Consider the following 3,627-nt stretch of genomic DNA (forward strand, 5'->3'; position numbering starts at 1 on the left):
TTGAGCATGATCCTGGGTTCCTGGGATCTAGTCTCCCATCTGGCTCCCTGCAGGAAGCCTCCTTCTCCCTCTGCCTATGTCCCTGACTCTCTCTGTGTGTTCTTCATGAATAAGTAAATAAAATCTTTTTTAAAAAGGAAAAAACAAAAATAGCACTCAATGTTTATTTTTTTATGTATATTTTTATTGGAGTTCAATTTGCCAACATATAGTATAACACCCAGTGCTCATCCCATCAGGTGACCCCCCTCAGTGCCCGTCACCCAGTCACCCCATCCCCCCACCGCCTCCCCTTCCACCACCCCTTGTTCGTTTCCCAGAGTTAGGAGTCTCTCATACGGGGAATATAAAAAACAGTGAAAGGGATTATAGGGGAAAATAAGTGAGAAAAATCAGAGGGTGACAAAACATGAGTGATTCAGTTTGTTTTGCAGCAAACCATTACAGAGGCAGTAGGCATCCTGAGCAGTGAGAGTGGCTTCACCAAGCTCCTTCCCCAGGACCTACAATCAGCATCTCAGCACAAAGCTGTCATAGCTTTGAACTGTGTCTATGAGCATCTATGCTTTATCCTGATTTATTTTGCACATCCCTAAGCAAGGTCTATCCTAAGGTATCAGAAAAGCCTGAGAAGTTATTTTTTGGGTCTGGAATACTCAAACAGTTTTCCATATAAGTTAATGGCAATTGCTTCTTTACACCATTTTGGCCTATGGAAGTTCTCATAGAATCACTCTACTTTTGGATAGCAGGGGAAACCTGTATTGGAATTATTACTAGGTGTCATCACTGCCCATTAGAACTGGCCAATAATGTTATGAAAATGTTCCAATATCTTGCCTTCTTCTAATGAATTCTTGGTTATTAGCAAAACCCTTATTCACCCTACACATACAAAGTTGAGACATTCAGATCTGCTTAGACACAAGAAACTTCATTTATAAGAAGAGTTATACTTGAAATACTACAAAACTGCATAGAAAATGGAGGGGCTAACTTCCACCTCTACCAACACGTTCATTTCATCTCTGTATCACCCATCTTATCAGTATATTATCCTACCAGTAAATGCCTGGAACATGATAACTATTCATTTATGGTTAAAGTGTTTAAAAATGAGTGAATACATTAATAAATCCAGAGAAAAGCATAAAATTTTATTATGTGGAGAATCAAGTTCACAGAAGTAGATGAATCCCTTGTTCCAGGCTGTTGAAGGAGGTGGCACTTTTGATTTAGGAAGAGTGGAGACCAGTGAAGCAAGTGCTTGATTTATAGTTGGATTGTGAGAAGTGTGATGGTGGGTAAAATGACATAGTCTATCTTCCCCTTAGGCTGTGGTAAAGGAAGAGGTGACTCTGGGGCTTTTTGGTGCTTTTTGTTTTTGTCTTCATTAACACAACATAATTTCCCATTTAGACATGCCATTTCATATATTTCCCCCATTTCACATTTCTTCCGGCAGTAGCCTGTTATATTGCTAAAGCATTTTCTGGGTCGTGCTGTATCTGTGCACAGAAAACAATATTGAACACAGATTAGTTTCTGAGGCAGAATAGAAGTAGTATATGCTTCCCAAAAGCTTTAGCCTTCTGTGATTCCAAAGTGAATCTTATGCTGATAAGAAGAAACTAAGAGCCTCCTCCTTGAAAATCATCCCAAATTAAGGATATCAAAACCCCAGGCTCCTAGCCAATACCCAATTGGGTCTGAGAACATTATAACTTACATGACAAAAACAAAGAGAAATCAATTCATGGTTATCAACCGAAACTATGTCCCGCCCCTGGACTCTGGCAAATCTGACTCTGTATTCCATGCTCCTAAGTCAGCACTCCCTCAGCCTTACCCTAGTCCAGTGTTCCCAAAGAGTACCAACTTGTCACCATGGCATTATTCAGAGCCAAGGTACCTTTTAAAAGTGTACCAGAGACAGGACTTTTTAAGTTAAGACAGAAATTGTTTCACACTCACTGATATGAACAGCAGAAATCTCCCTTTGCCAAGACCTCATGGGTCTCAGCAATAAATGTTGCTGAGAACTTCCCTTATTCAGTTTCTAGGTCTTCATGACCATGCTCCTCCTGGCTCCTCTCTTTCTCTCTCTTTCTTTCTCTCTCTCCATCCTCCTTTACATCTCACATAAATATGTCACCCAGGGATCAAGCTCAACTCTGTATGTACCCATCTCCTTAGAGATCCAAACTGTCACCTATTCAGAGTATTGCATTGAAGTCCTAAATCACCTGTTTCCAATTCTTTATGTGTCCCCTTACACAAATTTGGACAAGCTCATGAAACAAAGTGGGAAAACAAAGACATTTCCTCTCATGAAAATCAATCATGAAATTGGGTCATTATACTCAATTGACAGATGAGAAAACAGATTCAAAGGGAATAATTAAGAGAGCCCCTGGGTTGCTCAGTGGTTGAGCATCTGCCTTTGGCTCAGGATCCTGGGATCAAGTCCCACATCAGGCTCCCCACTGGGAGCTTGCTTCTCCCTCTGCCTATGTCTCTGCCTCTCTCTGTGTGTCTCTCATGAATAAATAAATAAAATCTTTTTTTTTTTAAGTGAGTGATTAGGGGTGCCTGGATGGCTCACTCAAGTGAGCATCCAACTCTTGGTTTTAGTTCAGGTCGTGATCTCAGGGTCCTAGGCTGGAGCCCCATATTGGGCTCCACACTGAGTAGGGAGTCTTTTTAAGGATTCTCTCCCTTTCCCTCTGCCCCTCCCCACCTAAAATAAACAATTTTTTAAAAGGGAATGATTAGTTCAGTTCATACAATTAACCAGTGATCAAGATATATTTTACCCTCGCATCTACATGTTTCCAAAGATTGTGCTGTTCTTGTTACTTGTAAAGGATGAAAATGAGTTTGAATAGAAAAACAGATGGTGAGGTTCCTGAGTGAAAACTATGTTTAACTTATAAAGATAATTCTAGATGATGAGTTCATGCCTACCTTTGGAGAGGACTTCTGAAAGTACAGCCCTGATGTCTTCTTACCTCTTACCTCCCCAAATGCTTTCTTCTAAGATACAGACTCAAGGAGAGTGGGTACTTTTGAAGATATTGGCAAGATACCGACAATCTAGAAGGCCCTGGTCCCACTTCTACAGACAATAGTAGCTCCTAGGATTTCATGGTACATTTGGACAAGTTACCTGTTGGTACCTCAAACTGAAGAATAATGAGAACCAGAAACAGCTTCATGCTTACAGATTTCCCAAGAGAAATAGGCAGCACAATTTCCTTATCCAGTGATCTCTTGATAGAAATCACAGAGTTTTTCAAGATGAGACACGAGTTTTCCGTGCTATGAGCATTCTGAGTTCTCATTTTAACCCACATGGATGGACAGTAAATCCAAGTCCACCCCACCTTCATTCCCATATATGGAGTTTACAATCACAGAATGTTCCATCACATCACACCTACTCTTCTTTATTCAGGATGAGAGCTCCCAGAAAGGAGGAATATTGATTTCTCCACTTGGGCCATCAGCCTAATTGGATCAAGGCTGGTTGGTCATGTGTTCTGGTTTGTGTGAGTCAGTCCTAGTTTATTCCTCTTGTTTCAATGTCCCATCAAGCTAACACCACCTTTTACTCACAAAAGTTAC

The 3,627-nt window shown here is 40.7% G+C and overlaps 1 protein-coding gene across 1 annotated transcript; it reads right to left on the minus strand.

Moving 5' to 3' along the window:
• Positions 1 to 1,272: 1,272 nt before the first annotated feature.
• DEFB128 (defensin beta 128) lies at positions 1,273 to 3,218 on the minus strand. Its single transcript, XM_055344619.1, has 2 exons — positions 3,170 to 3,218; positions 1,273 to 1,508 (listed from the first exon to the last, which is right to left on the minus strand). Exons 1-2 carry the CDS (start codon positions 3,216 to 3,218, stop codon positions 1,273 to 1,275), a joined length of 285 nt encoding a protein of 94 aa, XP_055200594.1.
• Between the last annotated feature and the right edge of the window lie 409 nt (positions 3,219 to 3,627).

Source organism: Nyctereutes procyonoides, unplaced genomic scaffold (genome assembly GCF_905146905.1).
Source record: "Nyctereutes procyonoides isolate TBG_1078 unplaced genomic scaffold, NYPRO_anot_genome, whole genome shotgun sequence".
NCBI lineage: Eukaryota > Metazoa > Chordata > Mammalia > Carnivora > Canidae > Nyctereutes > Nyctereutes procyonoides.